The sequence below is a fragment of the Acanthochromis polyacanthus genome, chromosome 16, assembly GCF_021347895.1.
Source record: "Acanthochromis polyacanthus isolate Apoly-LR-REF ecotype Palm Island chromosome 16, KAUST_Apoly_ChrSc, whole genome shotgun sequence".
Classification (NCBI taxonomy): Eukaryota; Metazoa; Chordata; class Actinopteri; family Pomacentridae; genus Acanthochromis; species Acanthochromis polyacanthus.
In genome coordinates this window covers 2,836,447-2,854,462 of record NC_067128.1, presented here as the reverse complement: position 1 = coordinate 2,854,462, position 18,016 = coordinate 2,836,447, and the positions used below count along the sequence as shown (strand labels likewise).

At 42.5% G+C, this 18,016-nt stretch overlaps 1 protein-coding gene across 1 annotated transcript in view; it reads right to left on the bottom strand.

Moving 5' to 3' along the window:
• LOC110965788 (forkhead box protein N3) overlaps positions 1–18,016 on the bottom strand; it is an 84,507-nt gene that overhangs the window by 41,174 nt on the left and 25,317 nt on the right. Inside the window, exon 2 of the mRNA XM_051936591.1 lies at positions 4,803–5,402. Within this exon, the coding sequence (XP_051792551.1) occupies positions 4,803–5,384 (582 nt within the window). The 5' untranslated portion in view covers positions 5,385–5,402. The remainder of the gene's footprint in view (positions 1–4,802; positions 5,403–18,016) is intronic.

Below are 18,016 nucleotides of genomic sequence, written 5' to 3'. Positions count from 1 at the left end.
GCACAGCACTTGGCAGGTAGAGTAACAGTCTGCAGAGATGTGCCCTCATTTCTACACCGACACAGCGCTCGCATGTGTGTGTGCGCGTGAGTCCTTTAAAGCATTCATGCGTGTGCTTGTGCGAGCGCTGTTTGTTTGTGTGTCAGACATGCCCTGTGTTGTGTGTTTGGAAGCGCGTGTGTGTGAGGGGAATAGGTTTGAAGGGTTAATTAGCGTGCTGTCTTAAACAGTGTGCAGCGACGGGAAGACAAGACGAGCCGTCCTTGCCAAAATCACCTCTACACATGCTGCACACACACACACACACACACACACACACGTATGTGCATTTAGCACAAGACGAGGACACACACTCTCTCTCTCCGACTCGACACCTCAGTGCCCATTTCCAGCTCACACACACACACACACACACACACACACACACACACACACACACACACACACACACACACACACACACACACACACACACACACACACACACACACACACACACGCCTAAGTCAGTAAAGCCAAATCAGTTTTCCCGTTGCTACAGCAACAGCATACTTTTATGTCAACTGCAACCGTGTTACTATGGAGATATGTATACAAGAGAAACTCTGTGCCGTTGTAGTCAAGGGCCAGATGACAGCATAGCGTGAGGGTGTGTGTCAGACGCACACATGAATACACACCATGTCCTCTTCATCCTTCATCCATTTTGTTCCTACACACACACACACACACACACACTGTGCTCACTGAACTCAAAAGGGAGATTTCAGATTCACACGCCGGTCAAGGAAAGCATAAAGAGCTCTCATATCCCCCAGTATAATCTCAATCAGCCAAACACGCAAAGCCAGCATTGATCCTCGGTGTTTGTCCCCCACCCCCAGCACCCTCGGGCGAGATGAAATCTAAAGTCTGTTGGCATCTGTGTTATTAAATCCTCCAGTATTAATTTAGCGCTAATTGAGTGAGGGATTCATTCCCCGTTTACCCTGAGTCTTTAATGGAGCGAAATCTGGATGGGAAAGCGAGTATAAAAGACTGTATCAAGACTTAAATCAAAAGCGAAATGCTGTTCCCACTGGGGAAGCACGGAACGTCAGAGTGAAAGAGAACTATGAAAGCAGAGATCATCAACTATTGATAAGGCCGAATCTGGTACAGCTGTAGACAAAATAGAGAATATGTTTGACTTCAAGTTGGATATGCCTGCAAACGGCTGATAACTGTCTGGCTGTGAAATAAGTCATAACCACACACGATAGCGTGAACGCACAGAGAGATTTGGCGATTCAGGTGTACGAAATGTGATGTATGAACAATGATTAGAAGCAGTGTTAGTCTGGGAGGGGGTCGAACGCTCCCGTCAGTGGACACAATAAGCTCTAAAATCTGGCTGAAAATTATATTAGGTATATAATTAATTCTCTTAGACTGGATTTATGTTCATGTGTTTCCTAAATCTGCAACAGACAAACATTTTTCTGCATTTTTTTACGATGAGACTTGTTACCGTTCTCAGTTCATCTACATCAGGGGTGTCCAACATGAGGCCAGTGGGCCAAAAGCGGTCCTCCAGAGGGTCCAATGCGGCCCTCAAAGTGCAAAAACTCCAGAAAGAACATTAACTGCAAACTGTAAAACTATAAATCTAAAATAATTTCTAGACCATGACAAGTTGTTTTGATCATAAAGTAAAATACTGGATTTTTCTTTGCTATTTTGTCATTTTTTGTGTCATTTTGTCTCACATTTTGTTGTTTTGTTTCTCGCTTCTGTCGTTTTGCATTTCCGTTTTGTCTCGCTTGTGTTTTTTGTCTATTTTTGTCATGTTGCCGTTTGCTTTATCCATCCTTTTGTGTATCATTTTTGTCATTTCGTTTCTCGCTTTTGTCATTTTTGTCTCGTTTTTGTCGCTTGTCCGTTTTATTTGTCTGTTTGTAGCTTTTTTGTCAAATTTTTGTCTCTTTTTTGTGTCATTTGTCTCATTTTTTGTTGTTTTGTTTCTTACTTTTGTCATTTTGTGTCTCATTTTTTGAATATTTTCTCTTTTTACTGTTTTTTTGTAAAATATTTCATCATTCAGTTCCAGATATCTGTGACTGAATGTTTTGTGCCTTTTTGTAGAGTATTTTATTTTCAGAATGTACAGTTTTGCACTAAAACAAAGAAAAAATTTGGAGTTTTGGTTATTTATAGGTTATCATGTCATGATTTTACTGCTCTGACTCACTGGAGATCAAAATGGGCTGAATGTGGAACCTGAACTAAAATTAATTTGACAGCCCTGATCTATATCTACAAAAACGTATCTGAAAAATAGGTTTCCAAACAGTGGGGGTCCTCTTATCTTCACGGCTCTAAAAGGTTGCTTGTTTGTAACATCATATATTCTTTTTGAATCATGTCAAACGGTGTTCTACAAACAGCGTTCAATTACAGGTTTTTGTAGCATTCGAAAAAATGTGTAGCACGTCTTTTTAGAATCGATCCGCCCTACAAGTGTTTGCTCAGCCCAGTTTAACCTCCAAGACTTTCTCATGTTCGTGTTCTGCTGTCATGAAGGAAATAAATTCCTAACGAATGAAAATCAGTTTTCTGGCGTCTTTCAGGAGTGAGAAAATCTGTCAAAGGTGATGAGCTCAAAAATGCTAACTGGCAAAGAAAAAGACCTTGAGCGCTTCCAAAAGCCTGACAGGAGCCAGAGTGAGTCTGCGATTGATCAAGATGCACAAAGTTGGGTTTTCATGGTTTTTCTTGGCTCAGAACGGGCCTTTAGGGATTGACCACAAAGCAGGGATGCAAATTTTAAACAGTTTCCGATAGCCAGCCACATGAACAACTAATAACACAGCGGATGTTTTTCCATATGCTGATAGAACAGTTTCTAACCACTAACACTGAACGTTCACTGCAAAAATCAACCTGGTTACATCAAGAAGGTGAAGAACAGATAAAATAAACACCAGATCACTGAATAAAAATAACCACTGCTCCCCAACAATCGGCCCCGCAAAACCTAAAGCATCAAACACGACAAACAAGCTGCGGTCTCACACAGTAAATAACCTGTAACATTACTAATCTCTGCAGCAAACGTTACTCCAGCTGCTGGAACATCTGTCCACAAATGCCGTGGCTGCAAATTTAGCTTCCGGACTGTGTTAGCGTTTGCTAGCATAGCATTAGCATGAGTTTAAACTGGACAACCGACGGACGCCTTCATCACAACTTAATGCTGCAAAGTTCATCGTCGCGACTGCAACAGTTAGCAGATAGGAGGTACACAGGAGGAATGGACTGCAGTATGGAAACTCCAGCGTAAAGATGGAAGGAATATGGATGGATACCTCGATAAGAAACTTTATCACTCCATGTCAGAAAACGCACTATGATGGAACTCCTCCTGTCTGTTGGAGAAAGTGTGTAGACCAACGTGCAAACCATTTTCCTGTATATTATGCAGTACTGGAATGATGCTCATGGAGCACTGCAAGACATCTTTAAATGTGTAATTCCATTTGGAATAAAAACTGCTTATTTTGGAGGTTTACCACAGGAATGGAGAAAAAATAGTAAATATTTCTTGAGCATTTTGCTGGTTGCAAGTAAGAAATCCATAACTAAGAAATGCTTGTCACAGGATATTCCCACCATGCCGACACTGGATATTTATAGAATGGAAGAGAAGATTTATAAAGATTTGGTTTGTAGCATGTTGGGAAAATTGTGTATATTAAAATTAGAACTCTCAATTTAATTTTGAATCTGAAAATTTAAAGACAATGCACTGGCCACTCGTTTATGTTCCTAAAGATGTTCACGCTGTTGTTTTTTTTTGGGGTTTTTTTGATGGTGAAACTGTTTTCTGAGAAACGCCTGCAACTGCATCTCAGTAAACAATAAGAAGCTCCAACAGGTGCTTCTGCAGATCATCCATGCATTTTCTGACTTGCGTGCCCCTCATCTTCTACATGATCATCAGGCAAGGTGTTTTTATCAAATAAATTAATACCAGCAATTAATCAATTAACAATAAATCATCAGCATCCCCATTAAGCACGACAGCAACGTCACACATCGAAGGCAAGACAGTCATTTGTGATGATTTGATCAACAAAAATGTCTGTTATGTTTGAGAAAATAAAACAACATGAAAACAAGAAAAGGCATTCTCAGTTCTCATCAGTTTGGCTCTTGTTATTTTCCTTTGGCTCTGGCTAAAACCTCTCTGAAGGACAGCACTTTTTATTTTATCTATCCAGGAAACATCTTCTGGTTTTGTATCTTACAATATTTCAAGCCTAATTTATATAAAAGTGATAATCTAGGGATAGGGGAATCTCTGCAAAAACACATTTTTATAAAGGCTGGGTTAATAATCAGAGGCTATATTCAGAAATATTCCAGCAGCACTGGTTGAGAAAATGTCTGACACTGGGATACTTCACATTCATTGACAATTATTCTCAAAAATGCATCAAAATTAGCATTGAAATTATATGTCGTAATAAGAGTCAGTGGTCTCCACTTTAGCGAACGAGCTAATATTAGCTGGCATTATAGGTAAAAATATCCGACACAACATCCTGCTGCTCAGCTCTGAATATTCCTGGTTAGAATGATGTTAAAAAAATGGACAACTGCTGCAGAGAAACAACAACTTGCTTGAATTCACACCCGATTCTGTCCACAACAATGAACACTGAAGAGTAAATAAACTGAAAAAGACGCCAAGAGCATTATCAACCAATATCCATCCCTGAGATTTAAAGAAATGAAATACTGTGCAGCAAGTTCCTTACCTGGCTGCGATCTTTATCCACCTTCTTGAAGCACTTGTTGAGCGACAGATTGTGGCGCACTGAGTTCTTCCAGCCTGTAGGGGCGCTGGCAAAGTAAGGGAAGTGCTCCAGAATCCACCCGTAGATATCCTTCACCGGCAGCCGCTTGTTCGGCGCGTCCTCAATAGCCATGAAGATCAGGCAGCTGAAGGAGTACGGAGGTTTCCGGTTGGCGCCTGCCGCCAAGTCATATGCAGAGTGTGCGTCCCCAAGCAGGGGGTCGTCCGGGGAGGGAGACGAGGAGGAGGGCGAGCGGGGATGCTGACCGTCGGGGTCCTGCAGAGGCGAGACGCTACGCAGCCCAGAGTGGCTGAAGCTGTTGAGGAGGTCGGTGCTCTCGTGGAGCCAGGAGAGGCTGGTGAGCTCCTCGTCCTCGGCCTTGGAGAAAGAGGCGGACAGGGAAAGGGAAAGGTCGGCCGCCTCGGCCTCGGATGCTGCCGTGGCGGCATCCCCCTGCCGGTATGGCGGGCTCATGCCCTGCGAGGCGCTGGCTCCACTACTGGGGCTCTGAGCCTTCTTACTGGGGGGCATGGTGGGTCCCATCCAGCCCAGGGCTCACTCCTGAGGACGGAGACAGCAGAGAGACGAGAGAGGAGAGGACATGAGGGAGGCAGAGAGGGAAAAAGAGAGAAAAGAAATGAGGTCAGCTCGTGAAAGCCAGTCGCTTCGTCACATAAAGCCTTCGTTTTTGTTAAAGGCCAAAGGGTGGAGGCACGCAACAAGATTTTTGACCACATTCCCAATTAGCCTGTGTTGGATCTGAGGGGAAAGTATACATCATCATTTCTCTCTGGGGCTTTCTCTCCATTTCTGACTGGTACTGCAAATTTAGTGCTTCACTGGTTGAGGAAATGCTGCCTTGTACGACTACCCCCTAATTACCGGGGTACCAGCAAAGTATTGACATTACAAGGGGTTGCTGTCATAACATATGAACACTGCTAAAGGTCTAATAGTTACAGGGTCACAAAAAATGTCGGTGATTTAACATCTCTACAGCAGGAGCAAATTTAATTGTCAAGGGTGGTGGGATAAATGAGAGCAGGAAAAAAATACTTCAATTCTGGAATTTACAACATTACAAACAGCGTCCAATGGTCGCTTAGTTCCGCAGCAGGATGTCTGGTAGCAGAGATGATCACGATCGGGAAACGTGCCAAGAAAAAGAAAGCAACAAATTGGAGCGCAAGTTCAAATCCATCCCTTATTCTAATCAGACCGTTGTTCCGCTAACATAAGAGCAATGCTGTGCTCGTTACACGCAGGCAGAGCGCGGTAATTGAAGGGGAAACGGGTCTGAGTATCACACCACAATCAGAAGGCTCGCAAACCGGGCCTTTGATTGTCCTCTAGCACAGACAGCTGTGGGAAGGACCCAAGCAGCAGCTACAGCAAAATGTAATCTGCTCCACTCACGCTGCACATGTTGCAGAGTCTAGACACACACAAACACCACCGCTGCTGGGATGCGCACACACAGAAAATCTAAATTTGCATGCACAGGTTCAGACACGCACAAACATAGATGAGACCACACACACACACACACACACACACACACAGCAGAGAGCAGCACCATTAGGACACAGGGATTAAGGGGAGATATGTTCTGGCTGGCCCCTGTGTGCCGCGATCGCCCCCTAATCCAAGGTGATCATCGGCCGATCTGTCCCCTCACTCTGCGTGATTGACTGACAGCTGTCACCCATGGCAACCCGCCGTGCCATGACAACTGTCAGTTCGCTACAGCTCCGGTCGCCGTGTCCCCATGGCAACAGAGCAAAACAACATCCCTCTGCTGTTTTCTATTTCTTCCACCTATCTCTCCCTTTTTTTGGTCACGTTTTCTCGCAGCGTAGATAAATTAACGGCGCTGATAGGCTGTAGTGGAAGGACGGAGCTAAATATAGAAATCTGATGTATAGCTGCTGCACCGTTGTCACACGTGCACGTGGCGGGGCAGCCTACTGTCACCTCGCTGCTCCATCCGACAGGGAAAAAAAACGCTCAACGATGCACTTTAGTTTGAATGTTGTTGGAAGCACGTAACTACAGCTCCACTGTTTTAGCATCTGAAAATACAGGGGGTCCTCGGTTTACGGCGTCCTCGACCTACGCCGTTTCGTCGGAACTGGTTACGTGGAACTAGTTGGTGAGCAGAGCGGATGAATATGTCATCCTGTGGCGCTATCAGACGGCTTTGTTTCCATTCTCCGGTTGTACTCCACCTTGGATTGTGCTACATTCACTAACTTTTTGTCCTTCATTACGGCTCCCAGCGTAAGTCAAACTCTGATGCTTGGAAGAAAAGGAAAGCCGTCTCCATGGAAGTGAAATTAGACAGAATAAAATGCTGGGAACAGAAACACCGACCAATATGGGTCATGATGTAAAAACAGGTCAACATATTGTAGCGACCCTCTGTGATGAATGAGTGAGACTTTATCTGGTTCTCTGCTGGTTTATTGAACCTTCACACAGGATACTGTGGGTTGTAGCCAACGCCAGAATAACTAGAAAAACCCCATAACTTAGCTCCAGAATAACTAGAAAAAACCCCATAACTTAGCTCCAGAATAACTAGAAAAAACCCATAACTTAGCTCTAGAATAAGTAGAAAAACCCCACAACTTAGCTCCAGAATTAGTCGCGGTTTCCAGCTCTCTCTACTGCTGACTCTCAGCCAATCAGAGGGGAGCTAACTAAACATGGCACGTTCACTGACATTAGGTAAATCTGGAACTGAACAATAAACATTGAAACCTCAACATCAACAACAATATCAGTCCATTACAATATTCTGTTATCTTCTAGTAAAATTATTCGACATGCATGAAAGTTGTTGGTATTTATGACTTTTACGAAGAACTGATCGACATCGTGATGCACGTAGCGGCTTTGTTTATATTTTCGTCAGCGGTCCGACTTATGACAAAAATCGACTTACGTAGATCAGTAGAAACTAGCTTAGCATTAGCTTCAGATTGACGGCTAAACCAGACACCTTTAGCACAATTTGATGCTAGAAAGTTCAAGGTGCTCTATTTGATGCCACGCTTTCAGGCGATCAGCATACACGCATCCATCTCAATAAACACTAAGAAGCTCCACCCCATGGTGCAACTAAGAACTACAGCAAATTTCCACGACTGGCTGACAGCTGTGACCCATGGCAACTCGCTCTACTGCGACAACTGTCGGTTCGTTAAAGCGCCGGTCGCCGTGTCCCCATGGCAACAGAGCAAAACAACATCCCTCTGTCGTCTCTGTGCTCTTCCACCTATTTTCCACTTTTTCTAGCAGCGTGGATAACTCAGCTTAGCAGCGTTGATAGGCTGTAATGGAAGGACCAGGCTAAATATAGACTGTGATGTATGGCTGCTGCGCTGTTGCTCCGCGTATAGCCGACCAGCCTATAGTCACCTCGCTGCTCCATCCGACTGTCTCCACGGCGCAGGGGGGGGGACGCTGAACGTCTTTGATCTCATCTCCGCTTCCTCCCTCTCTGTTCACTTCTCACGCTGTCTGACAGCGCACACGCTCATTCAACAAGCTGTACCTGTCTGAGGTACGCCGTTGTTGCACCAATATTGACATTGAGCATAATGAATTTAAATTGCCCCGGTGACGATAAGCTGAAAATAGTGAGCACATAATCAAAGGGATGGGCGAGGTTGGAAGCGGAGTGTTTGACAGGCTTTTCAAGGTGTGCGCGTCTCTTTGTACGAGTGTGTGTTTGACAGGTTTGTCACGGTGTGTGTGTGTGTGTGTGTGTTTTGTCTTGAGAGGGAAGAAAGGGCATCGTGGTGACATTGTTCCTAGTAGGAGTCCACTGGAATGCAGAGATGTGCGCTCTGATGCTCTCTTTCTCTCTATCTCCTCTTCCTCCTCCTTGTTATGTTGCCATAGCGGCAAGGGGGCCATGAAACATTACGGCTGACAGTAAAGTCATCTCATTTTACTGTTGCTATGACAACAAACTCCTCACTGTTGGTTGGGGCCACTGCGAGCTGCCGCCCAAGCCTCGTGCCTGAGTGTGTTGTACGTGTGTATATGAGCGGATGCATGCGTGTGTGTGTGTGTGAGTGTGTGTGTTTGTGCCACCATGTCTCCCATGGGCTCTCATAAAGCTTAACACACTTGCTCAGCTCTAAACAAACTTCCATGCAACTTCTACAGCGGCCCCTCAGGACCGACTGCTAAAGGACAAAGGCAGATATCGCTCAAGTTCAGACTAAATGATGCTCGCTGTGGATGCATGCGTGTGTGTGTGTGTGTGTGTGTGTGTGTGTGTGTGTGTGTGTGTGTGTGTGTGTGTGTGTGTGTGTGTGTGTGTGTGTGTGTGTGCGCGCGCGCGCGTTAGAAGCATCCTCACATTTGTTTGACAGATGGGACTGTGCTATTCTCTCTGTCTTCTTCATTCTCTGGATCTCTTTTGTGTTTGCATGCTTTGTTTTGATTTGTGTTCGTCTCTGTTTGGCATGTCCACATTTGGCTTAGCGTGCGCATGTGTTTTTTCTTGCATTTGTGTGTGTGTGTGCATTGGACCGCGAGGACGCTCTCTGACTGTCTGTCTCGTGCTCGTGCGAGAGTCTGCGCACACCGACACAACTCACAGCGGCTCAGATCAGTGCGGCGTTGTGTCGGTTCTCGCCGTGACCCCGACGCCACACTGGCTCTGTTTGCAGTCTGCACCTTCTAAATAAGAACATTCAAACTTCCTCAGACTCTACAATTAAAGCAGTCCTTTATTCAGAGGAATTAGCAATATGGATTGATTACTGGTACTGTCATTTTATTTTCTTTGTAATAAATTATAGTATTAATTTAATAATGCGCCACTTTGGCTCTAATGCAGCCACTTCTTTCCATCTGGACACAAAAAATATGTAATTTAACAACCTAAATAAGCTATTTAAGTGGGAAATATTATTATTTTGACATAACAATGCTGCGTTAACTTAATATTGAGTGTGAAAAACACTCAGTTGATTTAAAATTTGGAGCAACCCAGTGAAATTTGAGTGGATAGTCTTATTTTTCTTCATTTTCAGGTCAAGATTTCAAGCCCACTCAACAGTTAAGCAACTTAATTTTTAAAATATTTGTCTCCTTAAAAACCTGTGTTCATAATTATGGAAATTTTGGTAGGATTTAGTTGGTAAGTGTAATCAACTTAAAAACTTGTGATTATGCTACCAATTATTTAATGATGATAAATAACTTTGATTGTAGAGGAAAAGCTAATTCTTCAGTTTCATTAGAAGATGTCATTCAAACATTTGTCTGTAATTGGTATTCACCTTGAAAAAATATGTCAGTCAACCGCAATAAGTCTTCAAGGCTGCAAGGTGAAACTTAACAGTGGATTAACTGGATTCCGATCAGCAGAAAATGACAATAATCTGCAAACATTTTTGCCATTTATTGGACAAAAACATAATTTTCTCATTACAGTGTCTGAAATGTAAGCATTTGTTGCCTCTTCTGCTTCAAACATCTTGAAATAATGGACTTTGGTCAGACAAAGCAGTGAATTTGTAGAATTGTGGATATTGGATTTTGCTACTAAAATAGGCGTTTCTCCTTATTTCCTAACGTTAACCAACTCTAGAGTCACAAAGTGGACATTCATTTTATTATCTCTGTGCAAGAAATTCTATAAATAAATAATCGACATCCCAAGTTATCCTTAACTTTAACTGAAAATGACGACTGAGCCACCAGTTGAGGCTCAGAAAGAGTTTGTTTTACGACTATTTTCAAGGTAAACAATAAACCCTCGTGCATTTTGTACTTTTCCTAGAATACATAATTAATAAAACACAAATATACAACCTTGCACTGAGCGTTCCAACGCCTCAAAGTCCAATTTTAGTCCCACTTGTGAGGTGGTACACCCGCGCCAAATTTGCAACTTTGCAATTTTCACCCCTATTTTAGAAAAAAAAACTGAGCTAAACATATTTTTGGAGCAATCATGTTTTCGCTCGCTCCTCGCCGACAGTCTGACAAAATATTGACAAACCTAAAGGTCTCCTTCCTCCGTCTGCTGCTTGTTTCCAGCCGTGTGGAGTCTCCGATATCAATGCGTGTGCCATTAAGAGCGAAACATTTTTAAAATCAATACGTCGTTGTTTCTTGTCACATCGGCAAAAAAAAAGGAAAAAAAATGGAGTGGAGCTGAGGGGCTATTTTAAATTCAAGCGCTAATAGTGCATCAATTAACATGATCCACTCAGAAATAGGAACAGAGGAGAAATCAAGCATCAGATTTTAATGAGAGGGAATTAGTTTGTTTGTTTTTTAAAGCAGGAAATGTTGATTTAGAAAACCACCAATGACCTTGACGTAACCCCGCTGACCTGTGACCCTCTGAAGTCCTTCAGACGGAGGCCGGCAGTCTTTACATGGAGAGGAGAAGGTTAACAAACTCCTCTGAGAGCGGAGAGGGTGTAAGCTAATTCATGTGGCCTAATTGACAGCATAATCATCTTACGCCGCATTCATGCTCTCGCAGATACTTGTCTAAATCACACGCCACATTTACGTAATCCTCAGAAGATCTCCATTCCCCCGTTGGCAGCTTTTTCCTGTCTGACTTGCAGCCGTTTTTTCCTTTTTATTTTGTGAGAAACGTTTCAATAATGCCCTTCATTTCGCCGTCTCGTACTGCAGCGTTATTAGCCAAACCGACTTTCAGCGAAAATCCCCAAGTCATCAAATTACAGAACCCCCAAAACCCACATCAATGCAGGAATATTAAAATAAAACTAAGATAGGCTCGTGACATGCTGTCAGCGGCTCATTTGTGCTCGGCTCCGGGCCCCGGCGGACTGAAGCAACTGTTACAACTTTGTCAGTTTGATCGCAGCTCCTGACATGTGTTGCATGTCACATCCTGCTGCTCACCGCTTCCCTGTCAGTCTTCACTGTACGGCCCAATAAAGCCAGCGCCATGAAAATAATCCCACCACCACCACCCCAGAAAGGAGTCGTAATAGTAGTGTAGAAGATAGCGGTGAAGAATGGAACAGCGGCTGGTAGGAGTTATTACTTTGCAGAGGGGTGAGCTGAACCTTGTGGCTCCTCTGGCCACAGTGATAAAGCAGAGAGTCAGATGCACCGAGGCAAAACTAATCTGGAGTTTTGATGACAAAAGGACGACCTTTATCCCTCCTACACATACGCCGGATGGATGGAAGGGGAGAGGAAGACCAACAGAGAGAAGGAGAAAATGAGAACTCTCTCAGAGACTGGAAAAAATAATAACTTCTGCTACATATATGTCAACAGCGCTTGTAAGAAGCCTTGTGATGTTCTCCATTTTCAACCCGTGAAATCATCCCACCCCCCAACCCCGACGCCGGCTTTAGTATTTCCTGCTTCCCCTCCACCCCCAACGACAAATATCAGGGTTCCAGAGGGCTTTAAGGATGGAGAGCAAGACCGATCACATCCCATAAGGTCTGCCTGTGTCTCCCTTTTATGTCATCCACAGCAGCACAGAGTTATGGAATAGAGGTCAGAGGTCGGGGCGTCCCTGAGGACTGCTGCTGACCTCGCTGTCCCGGCTGCTGCTCTCGGCTGCCTGGCAACCAAAACACACACACAGACACACAGACACACACACAGACACACACACACACACGCATGTATTCAGAGCGGCTGTTCATTAAGCCGACACATGACTGGATAGTATTTGCAAAGCAGACACTCAAAAACTAAATATTATCGTCTAGATTTTTTGCTGAATCATTTTTTAAAATGCTAAACTTGTTTGTTTTAAAAATTGCAACAGATTTTTTTTTAATTACTCAGGTTTTAATGGAATTCACAGATTGAACAGGTTAATAATATCGTTCATGACAGTGAGCAATGAAGGAAGAAAATGTTTATCACAGTTTTTCTTAGTTGTTTGTGACATGAAATGAATAGATAATATGCATTAATTGACTTTATTCTTTTTTAAAAGGTTTCTATTTTTATTATTATTTCACCTGATTGTTTTGTTTTTCACATGACTGTTTTGTTTTAATCCTTGTTATATTTTCAATGTAGCACTTTGAGATTTTGCCTAAATGAAAAGTGCACTATAAATAAAATTTATCATTACTATTATTATAAAATCAGACTATTTCCTGGGTAGGTTTCGATGGATCAGACGAGGAAGAATCTGGGGTGCCAATAAAATCACAATATGAAGAATAACCTCCTTAAACAGTATTCATTTTGACAGTTTGGTCATTTTTAATGTTGAATACAATCCTTTCAATTTTTCCCCTTATGTATGTATACACACACACACACATATATATATACACACACACATTCACTGATTACTACGTAGTGTGGAGTCCTAACCTTATTATTTTAACATAATCTGATAGATTTACACAATAAATGATAGAACAAATAACCTTATTTTATTTTCCTATTGCTTAGATGAATAACAGTGACTCATTTTCAGAGGGAGCCTCAGTTTTTCAGCTACAGATATTGTGATGCATCTTCGGTACATCTTAGATTAACATCAGAACCTCCCGTGTTGTGATCTATTATTCTGAGAGCAAAATGCAGTAATATTACGGCATCCTAACTTTTCATGTGATTCCAGAACCTGCATGATTTCAGCTTCATGCTAAAGCCAGCATGCTAGCATCTCAGTTTAGCATGCTATTTGCTACTTAGCATTAAACAAGCACAGCTGAGGTTGACTGGTGTCAGGTATTACACATCATCCTGATGGCGAAATGACTAAATTGTGAGTAAATCTGTGAGACAGATGTTGACGCTGATATTTTACATAAATGTGAAAACTCTGACCTGCTGGTGAAGCGAGAGACGGAGCTGACTGACTCAGGCTGCGCAGTTAATCCAAAAAAAACTGAGATCACAATTTCGGTTTCCAGCAATTTAATGAACATGATCAAATGTGGAGACTGAGGTTTTAAAAACCTCGACTTCGAGAAAACTGCTCACAGAAAACAGCCCATGTAGAATCACTTGAAGTCTGACATCAGAGGGCTGATATTTCCCTCTTTAAACTGTGTGGAGACTAGAATGTTCTCTGTGCACAGATGCCAAGTCTGAATTTGATGCAAAAATATGGACTTTAGCAGGAATGTAGCAGTGCTCTATTTGTTATAAAGTGCAGCCAAAAAAATGTGTCTCTAAAATCAGTGAATAATCATGATAAACAATCGTGATCTTAATACTGATAGAAATAATGATAGTGTGCAGCCTTCCTAATGACCAAACCTCTGAGGAATTAAATTTTGGACAAAATCTTAACAGCTTTGGTCAGTCGTCGGGTAGACTGACCCTCATCGAGCCGAGCTGCTGACAAGACTTGAAATGTCAAACATTCACTGGTGCCTGCCTTTCAGATGTGAGCATTCAGTGCATTCTTGTTTTAAGTAATTGAAAACTGAACCACTTTTAAAATGCCACCTTGACCTCTGGGAAACTCATCTATACATATATATGTTATTGTTTAACCATTTTACATCTAAAATGATTGAGAAATGAATGGAGTAATCAGCTGCAGCTCTATTAAAATGCATAGTATAAAGCCCCAAGTTCAAAATCAGCCACAGCTGTAATGTACGTGGATGGTATGAGACACTTAATTATTAGCGCCTATGGTAAACGAGGTCAAGGCCTTTGCTTTGCACCCGTAATACTCTAAGTTTGAGTTGAGAGTCTGTTCAGCCAAAGGATTAAACATTATCCCCTCTGTATATTGGCAAACCAACTAAGCAGATAACAAGCGCATAACATACAGTGTATTTAAGGGAACCGAGCCCCAGAACTTTCAAGTTGAAAAATGATAACATAAGGCGCATCAATGGGGCCACTGTAGGAACAACACCAGGATGCATGTAATGTATGGCGCGAAAAAAAACACAAAAATCAAATATTGCCAGTGAATAATTCAAGACGACACACACACACACACATAGCCTCCATCCTCCAAAGTAGGCTAACCAACAAAGCAAACAGACATTTGCATCGGGCAAACACAGAGTAAGTTTGATGTGATTCATCAGCAGCCAACGATCATGAAGTCACGCTTACCCTCGCTCTCTGAGGATGGCGAACAATCAGACTCAGACGTGCACACACAGACTCACAAAAGCAAACTGAGGCTGCGCTTGAAGGTGACTTGTGTGTCTGTGTGTGTTTGTGTGTGTGTGCATGTTGGACTGAGTGTGACAGAGAGGTCAAGCTTAAAAAAAGCCCAGGCCCAAGGCTCTAGACGTCCACGGTAATGGCCGTGACAAACCACGGGCCCACATGCAATCACACGTCCGTGCACGTTCCCTCAGTCGGTCCGCTGTTTTCTCGCACACTTGGTGGAAAAAAATAGCTTCACCACTACTACTATTACTACCACTGGACACCGACAGAGCCAGGTTTTGTCTTGGATTTGGTCCCAGATTTCTAAACTAGCCCCAATTGATAAGCGAAGAGGCCGTATAATCTGCTGCTGGATCTGCTGTCTGTTCTTGCTCTTTTCTTATGAGCGAAGATCAATAATGACAAAACAGAAGGCGTCTCAAGGCACAAATCCCTGCTTTTCTTTTGTCGTTTCAGATGACTAATGTCACCAAAAGGCCCAAAACAAACTCTTGGATGTTTCCTCGTTAGCGTGCGCTTGCAAAAAGATAAGACATTCCCCCCGCTGAAACCCCTCCACATTTTCTGTGGTTTTGTAATTTAAAAATGGTCCTCCAGTGAAACCATCAGCTGATTACTGAGTCATGCTCACAGTAGTTTTGCGAACCACCTCATTGGTTTTCTTTCAGTACAGAGCTGGTGCCAAGGGAGAAATTATCAGGCATGTAGTCAACCGAAGAAAACCACGATCAGCTAAAACTGTACCTACACTTCAACCTATCACTCGGTCTGCTCATTATCTCCAGATAAACCAAATGTGCCACAGTTCACTGAATGCCCTCTGCCTGTTAGCCTCATTAGCCCAAATGAATTATAAATAAACATACAAAGCTAGTATTTAAAGCACATCAAATAATTTTAACCTGGTTATTTTATGCAGAAGCGCTAAGAAAAGACTTGAAGCTCAGATTCATGAGATTTCTGTAAATAGAACTGTTGATCTCATGACCAAAAATAATGGATTAATTTTTCCTGATGGCAGTAATGCTGGTGACCAGTGAGAGCACATGGACCAACCAGTTGGAGCTAATCTCAGCTGGTCCATTAGGTTAGCTTCGCATTAGCCTACTGAATCTTGCACAATTACAAATGTAAAAGCTGCCTTTCAGAATTAATTACATCTATCATTATCCTTCAAACAACAATTTGTCCTTTGTGCTGCTGTGTGTTTGTGTAAAACAAGCTAGACATCTGATAATTAATCGGCTTTAAAGCAGAGGCTGAATGTTCACCAAACTTTACATTTAACTCTTAAAACAGACATATTTCTCAAACAGAGAAATAATTATTCTTTCAACTTATAAAGGAAGCAGAGCTATGCTTTGCAGAATTTCCAAAAAATGCAGTTCCTTGAATGGCCACTAGAGGCTGGCTCCAAAAGCGAGTCATTCCCCATAGACTTCAATGTTAAAATTACCAACTTTACAGCAGAAATAAACATGTTTGCAGCCTGGTATGACAAACAGTTTTGGTCTCTATGGCTTATTTACCCAATTCAGGACCACTACACACAGGATAAATCATTATACAATTTGAGGCCAAAAATTCTGCATGATCAAAGGTGTTGTTGCATTGGGTGAAACATGGGTGTCATCACATGAGAGTCTTTCAGACACCAACAGTGGTTTGGATTGGCCATCAGCTGCCAGAGCCAACACACTGAGTCCCAAAACTACAGTTCAGAGAACCTACAAGAGACATAACAAAGGGTTTGTCCAACTTTACATCCAGTCTTAACGTCCAATCTGATGGAATGTTAGCTTTTTGCACTGGGACAGTTTTATTGTCCGGAGTCTGCAACTTAAAACATTCAAGCATGTTAAAGCCTACGCCTGGAACCACCAGATACAGAGGACCCTCGGTTTACGACGTCCTCAACCTACGGCGTTACGTCAGAACTGGTTACGTGGAACTAGTTGACGAGCGGAGTGGATGAATACGTCTTCACGCAGCGCTATAAGATGGCTTTGTTTACATTCACTGGGTATACACCACCTTGGATTGGGATACATTCACTAACTTTTTGCCCTTCATTATGGCTCCCAAGCGTAAATCAGACTCTTCTGATGCTTCTAAGAAAAGTAAAACTGTCTCCATGTGTGCTGTCTTTACTGCAATGTAAAGTCTGCAGCTATCCAACTAGCTAAACTTGCAAAATGAATCGTGAGTCGTAGCGAACTTGACTTCTTTACTGTGGCTCTTGACACAGAGTGAAAACTGCAACAAAAACAGAATAAAACAGCATAAACGCGTGCAAATAAATCCTTCTAATTTAACCAGTAAGCCCAAAAATAAAGTTATTTACTTACGACATTGCCTCTGCAGTGTTTAAAAAGTAGAAAGCCGTGCATCTAGAAAAGCATGTACGTTTGTAAAGCTAAACATCAAAATAGCAGACAGGAAGTGACAGACTATTTCAAAATAAAGGCATTTTCAAAATAAAAGTACATCAATAATTCTGCCTTCAGGGCAATACACCATGGAAGTGAAATTAAATTTAATGAAACACTTGGAACAAAACCAGTGGAACATATTCTGTTATCTTCTAGTAAAATGATTCATACATGCACGAAAGTCATTGGTATTCATGACTTTTATGAAGAACTGATCGATGGCTTTGTTTACAATTTTTCTGGAGTTCCGACTAATGGCGAAATTCGACTTGCATCAATCTGTAGGAGCGAAACTCTGATGCAAGTCGAGGATCTCCTGTAGATGTAAGATACAGTGATCACAAGTACTACATCTGTTATTTGTCTTTTGTCTATTAATGTTAACGCTCATTCTAAAAACATCTGTGGAGTCTAAAGCATAGTGCTACAGATCTGATAGATATTTATGCTGGTAATAAAGAAAACACTCGCTGTCTCCCCGTTGTCCACCTTTCCTTCCACTGCTGCCTCGATCAGAAGTCCCAGTCCCTCCCTCACTCCCTCTAAGGCCTCCCTGTCTTTTCTCTTTGACAGTGAGCAGGTCCCTGTTGGCGCTCTGTG